Genomic DNA, 19,603 nt, shown 5'->3' with positions numbered 1-19,603 from the left:
GGTCTTCTATGTGCCTGATCCTTCAAGGAATACCACCTTGAACAAGACAGAGACATTGAATACCCTTGTGTTGCTTCCAGAATAGAGAAGGCAATTTAAGACAAGGGGTTCAAGGGCTGCTAGACCTAGAAGAGGGTGGAGGGTGAAGGGCACCTTGCCTGATGTTCACTAAAGCTGTCCCCTGGTGACAGAGGAAATGTGGGCGAGGCCTCAGAGGAAAGCAGGCCAACAAGGCGACTGACACCCGCAGGTGCTACTGACGTCGTGAACCCCCATTTTCCAATCCTGGATTCTGACCTGGGGCGTTGAACAAAGGAGCCTTGCCGATTCCAGGGCAGGCCCAGGAGGCCTGACACGATCCTTCATGCAGCTCCCACACCACGGCCTTGTTACAGCCCGGTGGAGATTTGACAAAACAGAGGCCCCATGGGCACCAGCGGTGTCTCCTCATTTGTTACAGGGCAACCTCTTCTCTGTCTTGCCTCTCGGCTCCCAGACGGAGGGGCCTGCACATCCCATTGAGAAAGTCAGGGTCATTCTTCTCCTTTTGCTTTCTCCTGGTACGGATTTAGCTGGAGGTGCATCCCAAAGAACACAGCCCCGCAGAACTGCTGGCAGGCTGGGGCAGCAGGGGCCAGGGCAGGCTGGCCAGGTTTCTGCTTCCTGCGGGGCCGCGCACATCATCTCCCCCCGGCTCGGGGAGAACACAGAACCCTTCACAGCGGCACAAGGACAGGCATTCAGACTCCGAGACAATCAGGAATTCACTGGGACCAGGTTTTCCTTCTTGGTGGACCGAAATGACTGTTTTATGGGCATTTGGCTGAAATAAGGAGCATTTCTGTTGATTCCGGGTTCACCTCACTGAGTTCAGCTACACGAGGAAGTTTAAATTGGCCTGCAGTCCGTGGGCATACAGAAAAGCTTGAACAGAGCTGGTGTGTCAGCAGATATGGGGCTGAATCACAAATTTGTTCAGGAAGTCCAAGATTAAAGCCCAGTTTATATTATTATGTAACAAATATACCTGCCAAGCAACACATGCAGGCAAATAAATTTGAAGTATTTTTGCATAGGACACAGCTGGGATATAGAGCTAGTATTTATTTTAGACTTATGCGAATGGCAAATAAGACCACTTGTGTGGAACTCCTGAAACAGGCAGTTAAATTTTTGGAACTGGAGTGAAGGGCCTGAATACTCAGAAACAAGGAGCATCCTGCCAGAAAGACGAGTCCCTGGACAGGGAGGCAGGGAAGGGGGAATTCTGAAATAAAAGGCCTATAAGCTGGCACACATTCACTCTTCATACCAGTCACAACTAAGTATTTCTGAAGTGCAGATGTGAGGGGGAAATGTATTATGATGTCAAACAATACTTAAAAGTGAACCAGCGTTTCTACTTCCGGAATGGCAGACCAAGGATCTCTGAAAATCCACCACCCCATAAAAGGCATGACAGAAATGGCAAAGACAGTCAAAACCAATTTTTTCAGGTATCTGGAAGTTAAAGGCTTACGACAGAGAATTTACTCAAGAAAAATAGCTGAATCTTGTTAAAATGACTTGTGGCAATGACTTGCCCTAATCTCATTCTCCTCTCCCCAGCTCCAGAGTAGCCTTGAAGATGAACAGCCCACAACTATAGTAACTGTGAAAACCGGTATCCTAACCACAGCGGTCTTCCGAGAGGGGAGGACAGATTCAGAGCTCCTCAAAAGCCCCATTCCCCCAGACTATCACACTTTTGTAACTTTTTTTGAGTTTATTTTTGAGAGAGAGAGACAGAGAGAGGGGCAGAGAGAGAGGGAAATATAGAATCTGAAGCAGACTCCAGGCTCTGAGATGTCAGCACAGAGCCTGACGCGGGGCTCGAACTCAGGCATGGCAAGATCATGACCTAGGCTGAAGTCGGATGCTTAACCAACTGAGCCACCCAGGCACCCCCAGACTGTCACTTTTTGATCTGCAGGACAGTTCACACTATATTCTCAGGGCCTGTTTTCATCTGACCAGGCACAATAGCAGTAAGCACATCCAGCACCTACATCTCAGATTATGAATACTATTCTGTTAGAAGGAATCTGGGCCCCTTTGAGAAATGGCTGATGTGAGGGCTCAGGTGGGAACATACAAAATGAGCCTGGACCACCTGTTCCAAGTTCATCCAAGTGGTTGGCAGAATTCAATAACTTGTGGTTTTAAGACTGAAGTTCTGGGGCGCCTGGGTGGCGCAGTCGGTTAAGCGTCCGACTTCAGCCAGGTCACGATCTCGCGGCCCGTGAGTTCGAGCCCCGTGTCAGGCTCTGGGCTGATGGCTCAGAGCCTGGAGCCTGTTTCCGATTCTGTGTCTCCCTCTCTCTCTGCCCCTCCCCCGTTCATGCTCTGTCTCTCTCTGTCCCAAAAATAAATAAAAAACGTTGAAAAAAAAATTTTAAGACTGAAGTTCTTATTTCTTCCATGTCATTTGAAGGTTGTTCTCAGCTCTAGATACATGGCCCTCTCATAACATGGCAACTCATTTCTTCAAAGCCAGTAAGAGAAGTTCCATTCCAATCTTTGGCCTTAGGAAGGCCCCAGTCTCTTTTATGGGTTCATCTGATTATACCTTAGGCCTACTTGGGAATCATCTCCCTCTTGATTAAATTCCAAACCAACTGACTTAAGACCCCAATTATACCAAAGATAAAACCACTTCATCTTTGACATATAATAAAAGATAATCGTGGAAGTAAAATCCATCGTACAGTAATGCCCACAGAGGGAAGTGATTAAACGGGTGGTGTGCACCAAGGGCAAAGGATCTTGGGAGCCATCTTTGAATTCTGCCTACCACAAAGGGGGCAGGGGAAGTTGGGAGACATGGAACCACTCTTTTTCACACACAAAAAACTTTTTATGTTTTCATAATTTATTAATCCAAAATAAATTTCCTAACAACTTATGTCACAATAAACTTTTGACTATACGCACATATAAGTTCAATTAAAAAATTACATTCAATCATACGTGAATGTCACTAATAAGATCCATTTTTTATGTACCAGTAAGAAAAAATAACCTGCCGAGTAAAATGTGATATTCCACCAGCTGTAAAATACATTCCAATTTCAGAGATGTTAACTATGAAAATGCATATCCCAGAATGACACACAGCAACTAAAGATACGGCTATTTTTTCTTATTTTATTTCTAAGTAATGTGAAGAGTGTTGCAAATTTCACAGGAATCAGTATCACTTTGAGCTGAGCTGGGCATCTTATCCTTCCCAACTCAACATATACATTCTCTCCTTTGCTTTAAATAGATCTTTTCCTTCCCAGTTTCTGCTCCATGCTGGGAACACAGCACTCCCTACTGTCCTGTTTCCTCCTTTCTCACACCCATTTCTTACTCTCTCCTGTCTGCAGGAACAGAGACAGGAAACACAGTCTTCAAGGAAGAAGGTGATTGGAGAGAAACACGAACTTTGGACAGACGAATGGAGGTTTGATTCTTGGCTCACATTTATTAGCTTGCCTTTGACTGTAGGTAACAGAGAACCCAAATCAAAATGGCTTAAAAGAGTAAAGAAAATATGTTGAGGGGCGCCCAGTCGGTTAAGCAGCCGACTCTTGATTACGGTTCAGGTCATGACCTCACAATTCATGAGTTCGAACCCCACACTGGGTTCTGCACTGACAGTGCTGAGCCGCCTGCTTGGGATTCTGTCTGCCCCTTTCCTGCTCGCGTGCTCTCTCAAACTTTAAAAAAAAGAAAAAGAAAGTATGTTGAATTACTCATGTGGCATAACACAAAATCTGAAGGTTGGGATCTCCTAAGGCTGGGAGATTCCATGGCTCAGCTGCTATCAAGAACCCAGCTTCTTCCCAACTTCCTTCTGTGTCACCTTCAGCTGGTTAGCTAGCCCCCTTGAGGTCATAAGATGGCAGCATCAGTTCCAGGTGTCATATTTAGACATGGCAATGTCTAACCTCCTTCTTGTGTACCTCAAGAAATGATAACTTTCCCAGAAGTGTACCAGAGGACACGTTATCATATTTCAAGCCTAAACCAACTACTGGCAAAAATGGCATTTCCATTAGTGGTTTTCAACCTTGGCTATACTTTAGAATCACCTGGGAGCTACTGAAAATCTCATGTTCACACCCCAGGCCTCCCTGTAAGCCTATCCCCTGCCAAAAAAAAGTCAGAATTTCTGGGAGTAGCCCCCAGGCATCAGTTGTTTTTTTGTTTTCTTTTGTTTTTTAAGTTTTCCTTTTAAAAAGAATTCAATGAGAAGCCAAGGTTGAGAACCACAACTTCAGATTCTTGTTGATACAACTCCAAGGGTTGAAGTCAGAGCCCACCATCTACAAACCACAGATGATGTCATGGAGGAAGGAACGACACCTAAGCAAAACTAAAATTCTGTTAAGAAGGGGAGAAAACACAGGTAACACATTCTTACAGACATGGTTTCCTCAGCTACCATTGCTATAATAATCCCTATTATAGGGTTGTAATGGGTACTGAAAAGGATTTCATATATATAATCCTAGCATTCAGCAGATGTTTAACCTGAGATATTCTGATCTCAGTAAACTCCAAATGTGGCATTTGTGCTTCTAATTGGCAGTATGAGCCCCATTTTCCTTAGGCCAGATCACCAAATCACATGGTATTCTGACCTCAACAAGCAACAGCTCAGAAGAAATCTATGAATGCAACCCCCCCTCAATGGTTATACTTATCAAAACCAGTCAGTGAACTGAGACACTTGTGCTAGAAGTCAGGAAACCTATTAAGACAGGGACAAGTCATTTAACATCTGTGAGTCCAAATTCCTTAAATCCTAAAATTGTATTAAGTCAAAACACCAAAAGACTACACACTCAACTTCTAGTGTCTTACCATCTGAAAAAAATTGAGTTTTACAGTCCTGTGGCTTTTAGTAACTGACCACAAAAAAAAGTTATATGAAACCTGCTACACAGAATCTTAGAAATAAAAATTTTGTTCACTTTACTTAGTGATTTCCACAATGAGGACTCACATAAGAACTGTTTACATGAATTATTAGAAGAGGTGAGGTTTTTACATATCACCTCCTTTCTGATCAAAAGAGGTCAAACAGGTAACCACTTTATCTTTTCTGTTTTGGCTCCAAAAAAGATCAGAGATAAATTTAATATAGCCACGTGAATCATGATGGCCAAATGATATAGAAAAATCCATGTACAGACTTTCCTATTACAACTCTCTTATGTACGTTTCTTCTGGTCCATATTTTTAACTGATGATGGCTTAAAATTTTTTTTAATTTTTATTTTAAGTAGGCTCCATGCCCAATGTGGGGCTTGAACTCACAATCCTGAGATCAAGAGCTGCATGCTCTACTGACTGGTCCAGTCAAGTCACTCCAAACTATGGTTTTAGTATTCATGTATCTGCTTGGAGCTGCATCAAGGGTCACTGACGTTTACTTCACAGAAGAAAACCAAGAGGAGCAGTGAGGAGAAGGCAGCAGGAACTAAACGTGGTATGGCTGAGATGGCCATACGACAAAGCATTTAAGACCCGGAAGACGAATGGATCTTGATTCAGACTACACGTGGGCAGGGATGGCTGAAGCATGACACTGGGAAATGGGCTCTAACTGAGGAAAAGAGAGTAACTAGAGAGAAGAAGTAGAAAATGGAGGCAGGAGATTTCGCTGGAAGGTGCTATAATAACTCAGATAGAAGAGACTCACAGCCTAATGACTGCTTTAGGTACAAAGGGCACATCAGAGAGAACTGGCTCTCCTCAACCTGATTTAACAGAAGTTAAGAGATTTCATGGACACAAATACGTCTGCCTCTTCAAAACAATGGCTGTTAAATAAGAGCTTAAAAAATGTTCATTTGAGAGTGCATGCACATACACATACATATGGGGGAGGGGCAGAGAAAGAGAGAGAGGGAGAGATTGCCAAGCAGGCTCGGTGCTGTCAGCGCAGATCCCGACACGGGGCTTGAACCCATGAACCGTGAGATCATGACCTAAGCTGAAATCAAGAGGTGGATGCTCAACTGACTGAGCCCCCCAGGCGCCTATAAAATAAGAGCTTTTTAAATTTCTCTGACTTCTCAGTCCCCGAAACCTCTGCTTGGTCTTTTAAGTTTACAAGTGGGATGGATACTGCCACTTGAAGTATAACATTTTTTTCTTAAAATGAACTCTATATGTAAACATTTGTGCCTCATCAGAAATAAACTGTATGTGAATTAACATTATAAGAAAATAAATTGTTAAACTGTCATAGAAAATTAAATGTTAAGTACTATCAAGGTTCTTAGAAATAGGAAAGTAGAAGGTAAATGTTCCTATTTATTCCCTTTTCTATGCAGTTGATCCCATATCCACCTCATAGCGTTATATGGCTTAAATAAGAACGTTAAACAGTATTAAATGAAATAGCATATAGCACATGGATGATAAGTGTGCATAAATGTTAGCTTACTGTCCACCAATGTTAACTAACATACAAATTTGCCACAAAATTGACCTTCTGCAAGTGTGAGCTATGACAGATGTGGAAATCCTTTGAATTGTATATGATGTTTAAAGATACAAAGTATCAATTCTACAGGTGATATGACCACTTCTTTGCACAATTTCATTAAATTATTGAAGGCTTTTGCAAAGGATCCTTTTGAAGTATCAACTCAACCTCTCTCCTCTGTGACTTCCTCTGGCAGCCGCTAGTACATTGTCTTGCCCTCCTCCCTAGCCACAGCCAGGGAATAAACCAATCAACCTGGCAGATAGCAATGGGCCATGAAGAGATGACACTCTTAGCTCAGAGACTCCCATGCTAAGGGCCCAGGAACTATCCTGGTTTCTTGTTTTCCTAGGTCTTGTCTGATAAACCTTTGCTTGAAATATGTGCAACTCCATTTCTTATGTTAGCAGGATTAGGTTATAAGCAAAATAACTGACTCATGTTTTCAAACAGGACTCTGTTAAGAATTGTCATTACCTTTGGTGTACTCTATGTATCCAGCAAGCTAGAGATGCTATTATTCTTCCCAGCAATATAACAATATGATAATGACAGTTTCAGGCTCATAGTATTGTTCTAATAATAATCAGTACCACTATATAAAAGTGCATATTTAGAATTTCATTATCTGTGCTTGGAGAACTTTCTATTTGATGATTATGTTAGAGATGCCATCACATTTCTAAAATTTACATTTTACACAAATGTACAGTCTCACTACAGTTTATGCACCAATGAGAAAGATAACCATTCTTATATCTTAACAAAAAAGTTAAAAACTCCAAGTTTAGGAATGGTATAGTAAGAGACATTGTTCCATTTTATTTACAACACTAAGAAATTGGAAACAACAGGAAAGTGGTTTTAAAAAAAATCACAAAACTGTAATTTAAGCCATAAAACAAAATTGTGAGCAACCATTAAAAATATGTTGCAAATGTATTTAATGACATGAAAAGATCTAACTGTATAGTCATCATCTACCTGCTATCCCAATGTGTTCCTAGAGAAACCTAACAGTTTTCTCTCTTCAATCTCCTGTATCTCTTCATGCGTCCGCATTCAGCCTAATCTTCCTTCCTATTTTACTGACAAAACTCAATCAGAAAAGACTTCTGCAATTTACTACCACAACATTTGCCTACCAGCCAGCAGCATCTCTGCCGTATATGTTCCTTTCCTGTTCCACTGGTTGGAACAGCTTGGTGAAGACCAATCCCCTCACTTATACACTAGATTCTGCCCCTCCCACCATCGATTAGAGAAGATGCACAACATCATAATGACACAAGAGGGCGCTTTAAATGAGGACTCTTGTAAACCACTCCAAATCAACAGTCTTGAACAGGCGTAGACATAAGTACTCTTCATCCATACAAAACTATGGAAGAAAATAACAAAAATACATCAGCTGCTGAAAATTACCAACTTTAGACACCCCTACTCCCTTCCCCCCAAAAATCACGCAGCAGCAGCAAACTGTAACACAAAAATCCAAACTGAATTAAATATCCCTGTTTAAGAATATGAAAAAACAACCTGAATTGAAATTCAAAAACTAAAACAAACACTGAACAAAAAAACAGAAGTAATGAAACAAGAGCTGACTGACCTCAAAAATGATACAAAAAAGAGATCATGTCAAAAATATAGCCTATATTATAAGACAGATTTGAATGGAAACAATAAGGGTTACTGGATAAAAGTGGAAAAAGAACAAAGAATAAAAATGAGATAAAGAAAGCAAAATTTATTTTATAATAATATATAAATAAATAAATAAATAAATATATTTTTATTTATAAATATATTTTTATTTATAAAATAAATATATTTTTATTTATTTATTTAAATATAATATATATAAATATATTTTTATTTATAAAATAAATATTTATAAATAAATAAAAAAAGAAAATTCATCATAGAGAGGGAAAATACATAAATATAGCAATTTACACAGTAACTATAATAAAAAATGACAGAAGCTAACTCAAACGTTCAGTCATTTCAATAAATATGAATGGGCTCAATTCACTTATCAAAAGAAGTAAAGGATTTTTGGTTTGGCTCAAATAACAAAACCCAAACTATACATGCTATATAAGAAAGGCTAAAACTTAACTCAGAAAAGCTAAAAAACAAAGTGGTGGGCAAATAAATACTAAAAGCAAATGTAACCAAATTTCCAGTCGCAATGTAAAATCTGAAACAATTAGAAGGAACGTTTTGTACTGCTACATTAAAACCTATTAGTCTATACTGTAGGTAGGATGGATGTTTAACCCATACTTTATACATCTTCCAATTTCACTATATGGATTACTGACATAACATATACTCAAGAATTGGTGTTTAACAACATTAAACATTTTTACCGTTTCATTGAGGACATTTTTTTTTGAGTTTATTTAATTATTTTGAGAGAGAGAGAGAGCAGAAGCAGGGGAGGAGCTGAAAGAGGGAGACAGAATATCTCAGTAGACATAGAAAACACACTTGATGGGGTGCCTAGGTGGCTTAGTTGGTTAGGCATCCGACTCTTGATTGTGGCACAGGTCATGATCTCACAGTGGTTGAAACAGAGGCCCATTTCAGGCTCTGTGCTGACAGCGCGAAGACTTAGGATTCTGTCTCTCCCTCTCTCTCTGCCCCTTCCTCACTCACACACACGGGCTCTCTTTCTCTTAAAATAAATAAATAAATAAAAACTTAAAAAAGGGGGGGGAACACACTTGATGAAATCCAACACCCATCCGTGATAAAAGCTCTCTATAAAACAGGAATAGAAGGGAACTTTCTCAAACCAATGAAGAGTATCTCTGAAAAACCTACAACTAAAATCATATATGATGGTGAAGGACTGAATGCTTATTGCCTAATATCAGGAAAAAGGCAATGATATCTGCTATCCCTTCTATTTAACATTGCACAGGACGTTTTAGTCAGTGAGATCAGTCAAGAAAAAGAAATAAAAGGGAACCAGATTAGAAAGCAAGAAGTAAAACTGTCTTTATTCTCATATAATATGTTGAAATTCCTAAGGAACACACACACACACACACACACACACACACACACACACACACACTCTACAGCTATTAAATGAGTTCAGCTAAGTCTCAGCAAACAGGATCAAAATACAAAAATTAGGGGCTCCCGAGTGGCTCAGTTGGCTAGGTGTCCAACTTTGGCTCAGGTCATGATCTCACAGTTTGTGGGTTTGAGCCCTACATCAGGCTCTGTGCTGACAGTATGGAGCCTGATTGGGATTCTCCCTCCCTCCCTCCCTCCCTCCCTCCCTCTCTCTGCCCCTCCTCTACTCATGCTTTCTCTCTCAAAAATAAATAAACTTAAAAAAATACAAAAATTAATTCTATTTCTCTTTACCATGAATGTATGACCCCAAAATGAAGTTTAATTCCTCTCATCAACACCATCAAAGGAAAAATACATGTAAATAAATTTAACAAAAGTGTAAACAACACACTTGTACACTGAAAAGTACAAAACTGAGAGAAATTAAGGATCTAAATAAATTGAGATACATTCCATATTCACAGACCAGAAGATTCAGTTAACACTGTAATTTTCCACAGATCAATGTAATGTTTATCAAAATTCCAGCACAGGTTTTTTGCAGAAATTTACAAGCTGATCTTGAAATTTATATGGAAAAGCACAAGACACTAAATTAGCCAAAATGATCCTTGAAAAGGTGAACAAAACCAGACAGCTTCTATTTCCTTATTTTAACACATAGTATAAAGCTATAGAACCACAAGACACTATCACAAGACAGTGTGATAACATATAAGGGTAAACATATAGAGCAACAGATAAACATATAGAGCCTAACATATAACATATAAAGATACACATATACAACAACAGAACACAATTTTTTACATTTACAGTCAATTGATTTCTGACAAAGATGCCAAGGCACTGGGGAAAGGGCAGTCTTTTTTTTTGAAATGGGGCTGGGACAATGGGATATCTATATGCAAAAAGAAAAATTTAGATCCTTAGACCACACTTTTCTCAAGAATTCAAAATGAATTATAGACATAAATGAAAGAGCTAAAACTATAGAAATTTTTAGAAGAAAACATATAAGAGAATCTTGTGATCTTGCGTTAGAATTTTTAGATAGAACCTCAAAACCATGATCCATAAAAAAAAAAAAATACACTTAGGGCATCAAAATTAAAATGTTCATGCTTTAATAGACACTATTTTAAAAATATAAGCACAAACTGGGCCAAAAAGACAAAGTCACATATTGGGACAAAATATTTCCAAATTATGTATGTGATAAAGGACTTGTATCCAACACATAAGAACTCTTACAATTCAACAGTATGAAGATGATCCGATTAAAGAATGGGTAAAGATCTGAATTGACCAATGGCACATGAAAAGATGCTTAACACCAGTAATCATTAGAAAAATGCAAATTACAACCATAATGAGATACCACCTCACCCCTACTAGAACAGTCACAATCAAAACAACTGACAGTAACAAATGTGGGTGAGCATGTGAAGAGACTAGAATATTCTTACATTGCTATCTGGGATGCAAAATGATGCAGCCACTTTGGAAAACAATGTGGCAGTTCTTAAAAAGTTAAAAATATATTTACTGTAAGACCCAGAATCTCCAAAACATACAATGGAATAATGGGGGCAATTTTATATGTACACACACACACACACACACACACACACACACAAGTGATCGGGGTGCCTGAGTGGCTCAGTTGGTTGAGCATCCAACTCTTTCTTGATTTTGTCTCAGGTCATGATCCCAGAGTCGTGAGAACAAGCCCTGCATGGAGCCTGCTTGGGATTCTCTCTCTCTCACTCTCTCTGCCCCTCTCCCCCATTCGCATACACACTCTCTCTCTCTAAAAATAAAAAATATATGGGGCGCCTGGGTGGCTCAGTCGGTTGGGCGGCCGACTTCAGCTCAGGTCATGATCTCGCGGTCCGTGAGTTCGAACCCCGCGTCGGGCTCTGTGCTGACAGCTCACAGCCTGGAGCCTGTCTCAGATTCTGTGTCTCCCTCTCGCTGACCCTCCCCTGTTCATGCTCTGTCTCTCTCTGTCTCAAAAATAAATAAAACATTAAAAAATAAAAAATTTAAAAATAAAAAATATATAAATCTTTAAAAAAATAAAGTTTTTTTGAAACAAAAAGTGATCTATGCTAAGGCATGAATGAATCTCAAAAACATCATACAATGTGAAAAGAATTAGAAGCAAAAGACCACATATTAAAGTTTACACGAAATGCCCAGAAAAGGCAAATCTAGAAATAGGAAGTAGATCCGTGGTTACCTACAACTGGATATGGGACTGGGGAATGACTTAAAATGGGTCTAAGGGATCTTTTGGGGGATGTCAAAAACATTCTAAAACTGGATTTGGTGATGTCACACAACTTTTAAATTTACCAAAAAGTATTAAATTTTACACTAAAAACAAGTGAAAACTATGTCAAAGTAAGTAAAAGGGCCCAAAATAGTCAAGGCATTCATGGAGAACAGCATTAGAAAAACTATCAAAGTATATAAAATGCAGTAAAACTACAGTAATTAAGACAGACTATTAGAGAAAAAAACAAATGAAGCAGAACAGATACCCCAGAAATAGATCTTTGTCTGAAGGAAACTTATCTATACCAGAGGGACCAGGCATTACAGATCAGTGGGGAAAGGGCAGTGTTTTCAGTTGAATGGTATGGAGAGAATGCTTATCCATATAAGGAAAGAGAGGGAAAATAAGGTGTTAAAAAAGAAATCAGTTAGTTTTAATTCTTCTCATCTCCCACTAGCCACAGCCACTCTCTTTTTCATGTAATTTAGTGGCTCTTCCCACATGGAAACTACAAGAGTGTACTTCCCTACTTTCCTACTTTGGACTTGGCTATATATTTTACTTTGGCCAATGGGTTGTGTGTAAATGTGATACAAACAGCCTTGAGCTTCTGCCAATGCTGTGAGAAGAACACATCCCAGCTAGCCCACTGATCCCAGGAGGAGACTGAGACAAACGTGGGCCAGAACCATCCTGGTCAACCTGCTTTAAGAAGCAGAGCCAACCTAGCCAAGGCTAGCCCAGATCAGCCTATTCCCAGCCAATTTGCAGATGCACAGAAAAAAGAAATGTTTATTTTTACATGCTGAGAAGTTTGTGGTTGTTAAAACCATTAAATTAGCAACTATTACCAGATACTTTTTTCAAAGGAGTAAAAAATAAATGTAAAAAGCAAAACCCCAAAACTTAAACGGATTGCCAAAATAAGCAATTCTGCTCCCAGAGGCACCTCAGAAAAAGTGAAAAGACAGTTTACAAAATGGGGAGACCTGACACACATACCTCACAAAGGATTACATCAGGAATATGTAAAATCAATTTAAGGACAGTCCAGCCCAATAGAAATGTAAGCAAAAAACACTAACAGGCATTTCACCAAAGATGAAACTCAAAAGCTAGCAAGCATAAGAAAAGACGCTGAGCTTTATGAAAATAAAGCTATGTGACATCACTTTTATGCCCAATAAACTGGTAGAAAAAAAAAAATTAAAGACTTGACAATGCAAAGTATTGGCAAGTATAGAGTAACAGGATTTATTTTACACAGTTGACGGGAATATAAACCATTCTAACTACTTTCGAAAAGATTAGTATTGTTTTAAAATTTTAAGATGATACAATTCTACTCCTTGGTTTTATATCCAAGATAACTTATACACATTTACATCAAAAGACATGTATGTTATTAGATATATTATTTATTACACATTATTAGCAATACTTTATATTTAAAATATTGAAAATAACCTAAATGTCCATCATTAGTAGAATGTTTAAGTAAATGTTAACATATTTACAGAATGAAATGCTATATAAAAGTATAAATTAATGAATAAGAGCTTTGTGGATCTACATGAACGAATCTTAGAAACATAATGTTGAGTGAAAATACCAAGTCACCAATAAATACACAGAATACTTGTTTAAAAAAAAAAATCCAAACTGGTGGGGATCCTGGGTGGCTCAGCAGGTTAAGCATCTGACTTGATTTCAGCTCAGGTCATGATCTCACAGTTCATGAGATTGGAGCCCCATTGGGCTCTGTGCTGAGCCTGCTTGGGATTCTCTCTCCCCTCTCTTTGCCCCTCCCCCAATGCTCGCTCGTTCACTCTCTCTCTCAAAATAAATAAGCATTTAAAAAAAAATCCAAACTGTTTAAATAAAATCCAAACACAAGCAAAACTAAATATAGTATTTAGTGAATCACATACATTGGCAAATCTACATAGAAACAAGAGGAGAATAAAAATACAAAAGACAGTGACAAACAGAGGGAAGCAGGTCCAAGGAGACGGGAGATACATATCTATGTATATGTATCAGATATTTTATAATTTTTTAGCAGGGGAGGAGAAAGAAAAAGATTTCTATTTTAGAAAATGGAAAAGCCCTATGTTTCCATGCCAATTTCTAGAGGTGTTTCAGAGAAATAAAAGGAAATGTGCTAAATTCTAATTTTACCTTTTTCATACCTTTATTTTCATGATGACTTCTTCTCAGTATCCAAAACCTAATATGAAAAAAAACCACACATTTTTATGCATCAATATCAAATTCAGGTACATCATAATGGTCTTGCAATTTTCTAATGATTCCAATACTATTTATCCTAGTAATTATAATACCGTAAGAACTGAAACATAACTTTTACATCTCTTTTTTCCATATATATTTCATACTAATAACAAAATACTTGGTATGACTTTTTTTTTTTTTTAAGTTTATTTATTTTGAGAGAGAGAGAGAACGTGCACATGTGAGCAGGGCAGAGAGAGAGGGAGAGACAGAATCCCAAGCAGACTCTGAGCCATCAGCACCAATCCTGACATGGGGCTCGAACTCAGAAACTGTGAGATCATGTCCTGAGCCAAAATCAAGAGTTGGATACTTAATTGACTGAGCCACCCAGATGCCCCTTGGTATGACTTTTAATTCCAGGGTAAGCCTTCATATTTTACAACATAAAAATATCCATAAATAAGCACCTTTGACTTTCTCATATTTGCACACACTCAAGAGAACTTCTGCCACAAGATGATATGGCTTGAGAAGAATCTTTCATTTTTGCTTAAATTTCAATTTAATTTTAAAGGCACAGACTCTAACATATGGGAGATGAAAGAATATAAATTACTATTTTTTCAATTATCTTTCCTCACTGACTGGAAGAACATTTGAAGAAAACTTTGAAATAACTATTTAAGGATGCTCTGACATAACTTTAAAACATTCATCACCCAATGATTCTTAGCTTTCCTTCTAAGAGTATAACAGGAGTACTAGTTCTATTTGCTTTGTTTTCCTTTGCTTAGCTTGGCTACTAAGGTTACTAACTACTTTGAAAGTTTTAAGAACATTCCAATTTATACTTATTGCTTGCATAAGTATAACGTTCTTACCAGCAATAAGTATATATTTTCCTTTAAGCTACAAAAAATATATATACAATGAATAATTTTCTAAACAGAATTAAATTCTAAGATTGTCAGTTCTAACATATCCCAAATGGTAACCTATGAGGCATTCTCCTTAAAGAATAGTATGTTTCCAAATTCTTGCCCTTAGTTCAAACATATTCTTTAAAAAAGAAAAACAAAAATTAAAATTCTACTTACTTTGGCCAACAATTCTTGTGTTTCAGGAGTCAGTGGAGCGTGTGAAAACTTGCAATAGTCACCCTGATAACATTTTGTTCCTGTATGGTAAAACTTGCAAGGATATTCATGTAACCCAAGTGTTAAGGAAGAGAACAATTTTAATCCAACTAAAATAATTTGTAATTAACTTTATGTTCCCTGTATAAAGGCCTTTCCTTCTAGTAGAAACACTAAATTCTCTATTTAAAATATGATAAATTATGAATTGAACTATATGAAACATCTAATTTTAGGATAATTATAATAAATCAAGTTTATTGGCTATCACATGAAACTTTCCCTTCATATTCATTTTTATAATAAATTATAGGTCTGTTTCAATGACGTAAGAAAAGTTTGTGTGTTTTAAATACTTTAAGAAATGTGATTATTATTTTTTTATAATTTTTTTAAGTTTATTTATTTATTTTGAGAAAGAAAGAGAGAGAGCATGAGCAGGGGAGGGGCAGTGAGAGAAGGGGACAGAGGATCTGAAGTGGGCTCAGCAGAGAGCCCCAATGTGGGGCTCAAACCATGAGATCATGATCTGAGCTGAAGTTGGATGCTTAACCAACTGAGCCACCCAGGCACCCCAGAAATGTGATTATTTTTAAGGCATTCTTTTGGGGTAGAGGCAATAAAGTCAATGGCGATGATAGGTTTTACAAATCTGGATCCTTTATATATTAGGTTTACTTAGAATGAACTTAAACAACTTCAACATTGTTTTCTAGAAAAAAAAACTCTCAAGTTAGAGTTTGAGATTCCCTATACTGCATGACTGAAGGAAAACAACTTTTGTGGTACCCAAAGGTGCTATTACCATAAAAATTTTTATGTTCTGTGTTTTTACAACCTGTCTGTACCATTTGCATTAAAGAGTTAAGGTTATTCTCCAAATTAAAGGACAATTCAGTACAGACTATACAGAAAACAAGTACTCCCAAATGACGCTTTTTTTTTTTTTTTTTTTTTTTTAAACAAAGTAACTCATATGAGGGTGCCTAGCTGGCTTAGTTGGTAGATCATATTACTCTTAATCTCAGGTTTGTAAATTCAAGTCTCACGCTGGGGGTACAGATTACTTAAATAGAAAATCATTAATAACAACAAAGTAGTTGTATATATGTATAAACACATACATAGCTATCTCTCTATGAACATAGATATAATTAGTTAATGTCACAGCAGAAATTCTGAGTCTTTCTGTGGGTTGAATAGGTCTCATGAACTTGCTGCTATGCTATCCAAGTGAAGGATCTTCATTTGAGAATTACTAAAGAATCCATCTTTTCTTTCTTGGGGAAAAAAAAAATCACACAATTTAACCACTTTGATATGGATTTGGGCTTGGGTAACATAATTTTGCCATAGCTAAAACACAGGTTTTATTCAAAATTATACATACTTAAAATGCTCATGTAAATATTTATAAAAAGTAAAATTATATCTTGTGATAAAGGATATTATGCAAATACAGACAATTTTCACCTCTGGTACAATATCCTTGTACATAAAACTTGCACATTTCCTTTTTCTTCTCTATCTCTGCATCATGATCAAATTTACACTGGTCTCCCTGGGCGAAAGGAAAGAACAAGGACAAGCCATTATTTCTCAGTTAAGTCATGCAGTTCCTACTAATCTTAAAATAAGCAAATGGTTCCAGAAAAAAATCTGAGAAGCCCTACAGTCTAATTCTTAACAAGCTATCGTATAACCACTCCACAATCTTAAAATCTTGTTACATCCTAAACCTTTTTAACACAAAGTATTTTTTTTTTTAAATGCTTATTTATTTGATAGAAAGAGCCTGAACATGAGCAGGGGAGGGGCAGAAAGAGAGGGAGAGAGAAAATCCCAATCAGGCTCCACAGTGCCAGCACAGAGCCTGCCACCAGGGCTCAATCCCACGAACTGTGAGATCATGAGCTGAGCTGAGATCAAGAGTCAGCAGTTTAACTGACTGAAACACCCAGGTGCCCCTAAAAAGTGTCTTTTTTAAACGTAAAATAATACTTCAGTAAAGCTTTCTAACTGAACCTTTTCCAGAAGGAAAGAGTTATAAAATGTACAGGTATGCTTTTAGAGTATCCAATGGAGACAGGAGTTGGCTTTTGTACATTTTTGCTATACCTTACATTATAGTATATTTTTGCTTACGCAGTTTTTTATACCTTAATACATTTCCTTTCAAGAAAATATTTACAAACTTGTTTCCCCTTGCGTTCCACTGTATGTTGGTTGATGAATCCCTGACTCATTCTCACATGCTGCTGCTTCTCTTTCGGTTTACCATCCTTTGAAAACAAAAACAAAGAAGTAAATGTGAGAAATATAAATTTAAATATTTTATTCCACTGCACAAAATTATTTTGACCACCTTTAAAACATTAAAAAGTGACTCTTCTAAACTGGCCTACATGTGTAAGATTTGGACTTTTGCACATCAGTTGAAAAATAAATGTTCTGCCAATTACAACAGAATTTCAGCACTGAACGTGTTTGGTCAATTTGAATTATTTTACTATACTTTGCCCTTATTTTTAAAAATTGAATAAGCAATTTTTTAAAGTGAAAATGCGGCTACTTGTGATAAAAAATGAAATCCGGGAATAAGGCTCTTGAGAACAACAGAAACAAAACTGGAGACTGTAAGGTAAACCGAAAGCGGTATACTCTTTAAGTTCAATGAGATGCTCACTGGGTGAGAGCGGAGAATAATAACCAGCTCTATCTAGTAAACAAATATAACCTCAAAGATGGCAACAGAGATATAAAAACAAAAGGTGACCTTTATATAAAAACAAAAGGGGAGGGCGCCTGGGTGGCTCAGTCGGTTAAGCGTCCGACTTCGGCTCAGGTCATGATCTCACGGTCCGTGAGTTCGAGCCCCGCATCGGGCTCTGTGCTGACGGCTCAGAGCCTGAAGCCTGTTTCAGATTCTGTGTCTCCCTCTCTCTCTGCCCCTCCCCCGTTCATGCTCTGTCTCTCTCTGTCCCAAAAATAAATAAAAAACGTTGAAAAAAAAAATTTTAAAAAAGGAGAATCTCATAATACATTTTAGCTCTTTAGAAACCTAAACCATTTTAGCATGTTAACCTGTGGTACAATTTACATACAATGTCTGCATCCCAAACTTCTGAACATGTTTAGGAATTAAATATGTGCAAAGAAGAGACCTGACTACATTTACGTGATCTGCTTTGTAATGATGTTAAATTTCTACTTAACACTATCAAAATCATGTGTCCAATATGTGCCAGTTTAGATCTTTGGTTTTATTTGACTATGTTATTAAATTCTAACACAGGTTTATAATTTGCTACTCATGTAGAAGGGCTGTCAATTTTAGCTGGATAATCATTTGAGTCCATGTAAACCAAATGAAGGGAATACCAACAGATCAGGAGATACAGGCTGTGGCCTGGCCCTGTGTGACTGAGCAGATACCTGAACCCCCAGGGCTTCAGAGTCCTCATCTGTAAAATATGGAAACATATATAAATATGTTTCAATCCATAATATTTGGTATTTCTAATATTTTACCACCCCTGACTCTTGTCTTCTGGACCCAGCCTAACAAAAAAGTTTGTTTAAAACACCTCAGAAAAGCAGAGTCCAGAGGAGTCACTTACTATTCTATCCTGATTACATCTGCAGACCAAGGAAGAGGAACTTCTACAAAGCAAAATCAAAACACCAAGCGGATAGGGGGTGTTTTGTAAGCCAATGCTCAGAAATATTCATTTTTAATTTCCAGAGGGGAGTCAAATACTGATAGACCAGGAACCGCAATCATAGCAACTCTGTAAGACTCTGTGACCTTTGAAGTGTTCTCTGGGCTACTTTACCTTCTCCCTGCTTCTCCTGCTTTTCCAGTCTCTGACAGTACAACACAGCCAAATCAAGGGACTTGTGTGCACGTATTCAGGTAAACAGGTTCAACGCTAAGGCTTAACACAGGTGCTGGCAGCTCATGAGGGAGAGGGAAGGAGCTGCAACAGTGACAAGGAAGAATGCGGAGAGCCAACTGATTGTGAGAGGAGATTTTTCACCGTCAGAGAACCCTCGTTTTATGGCTTGCCACTGAGGTAGGTGCAAGATGAATATCCTGCAGCATGTAGGCGTTCTCCTACGTGCCCATACCCTTGTACCTGTTCCTGTGAGCCACTGTTCCTCAGTGAAGCGTTGGATCCTTTGTGTCCGGCGCCAGGCCATTTTCGCTTCATTTTCTTCTGTTTACCATTTTTCTGTACAGCTTTAAGGTTTTTATTTTTTTGTTTAACAACTAAAAACAAAAAAGTTAATTCTGTTTAAATCTTAAACATTAAATTA

General features: G+C 37.8%; 1 protein-coding gene across 6 annotated transcripts in view; it reads right to left on the bottom strand.

Annotated features, from left to right (window-relative positions):
• Nucleotides 1-2,890: 2,890 nt before the first annotated feature.
• The window catches only part of ZC3H8 (zinc finger CCCH-type containing 8), a 31,598-nt gene continuing 14,885 nt past the window's right edge, over nucleotides 2,891-19,603 (bottom strand). For 2 of the 6 annotated variants that reach the window (XM_019827585.3, XM_006930300.5), the window contains 6 exons: nucleotides 19,423-19,556; nucleotides 17,443-17,565; nucleotides 16,733-16,844; nucleotides 15,245-15,354; nucleotides 14,091-14,139; nucleotides 2,891-7,907 (listed from right to left, as the gene is read on the bottom strand). In XM_019827585.3, the coding sequence (XP_019683144.2) occupies nucleotides 14,110-14,139; nucleotides 15,245-15,354; nucleotides 16,733-16,844; nucleotides 17,443-17,565; nucleotides 19,423-19,556 (509 nt within the window). In that variant the 3' untranslated portion in view covers nucleotides 2,891-7,907; nucleotides 14,091-14,109. The remainder of the gene's footprint in view (nucleotides 7,908-14,090; nucleotides 14,140-15,244; nucleotides 15,355-16,732; nucleotides 16,845-17,442; nucleotides 17,566-19,422; nucleotides 19,557-19,603) is intronic. The other 4 variants (XM_006930302.5, XM_003984259.6, XM_006930301.4 and 1 more) reach the window with 4 other exon arrangements.

Source organism: Felis catus, chromosome A3, assembly GCF_018350175.1.
Source record: "Felis catus isolate Fca126 chromosome A3, F.catus_Fca126_mat1.0, whole genome shotgun sequence".
Classification (NCBI taxonomy): Eukaryota; Metazoa; Chordata; class Mammalia; order Carnivora; family Felidae; genus Felis; species Felis catus.
Note: the sequence above shows the minus strand (reverse complement) of the source record. Positions and strands in the feature narration are given on the sequence as shown.